General features: G+C 65.0%; 1 protein-coding gene across 1 annotated transcript in view; it reads right to left on the bottom strand.

The window, feature by feature from the left end:
* LOC103774162 (nucleolar and coiled-body phosphoprotein 1-like) overlaps positions 1–194 on the bottom strand; it is a gene marked incomplete at its 5' end in the record, with an annotated part of 8,808 nt that extends 8,614 nt beyond the window's left edge. The window contains one exon of the mRNA XM_008941549.1: positions 74–194. Coding sequence (XP_008939797.1) covers positions 74–194 — 121 coding nt within the window. The remainder of the gene's footprint in view (positions 1–73) is intronic.
* Positions 195–234: the final 40 nt, after the last annotated feature.

Here is a 234-nt window from a genome sequence, read left to right as displayed (position 1 = left end):
ATGAGCCACTGCGGCTGGGGAGCCAGTGTCAAACGCAGGCTTGGCCCTCCCTAGGGCCGCTCACAAACCCCACCTGGTTTCTTGGCTGGGGGCATCTTCTCCTCCTCGCTGGAGCTGTCATCGCTGCTGGAGGACTGCTTCCCCTTCGCCTGGGGGCCGTTAGGGACGAGCTTTCTCTTCCTGGCCGCCGGAGACCTAGGGAAAGCGCGGCGTGGCTAGGGACTAGGAGGGGAG

The sequence above is a fragment of the Merops nubicus genome, unplaced genomic scaffold (assembly GCF_000691845.1).
Source record: "Merops nubicus isolate BGI_N331 unplaced genomic scaffold, ASM69184v1 scaffold46905, whole genome shotgun sequence".
In the NCBI taxonomy this organism is placed as follows: domain Eukaryota; kingdom Metazoa; phylum Chordata; class Aves; order Coraciiformes; family Meropidae; genus Merops; species Merops nubicus.
The sequence above is the reverse complement of the archived record's forward strand: the minus strand, read 5'-3'. Positions and strand labels throughout refer to the sequence as shown.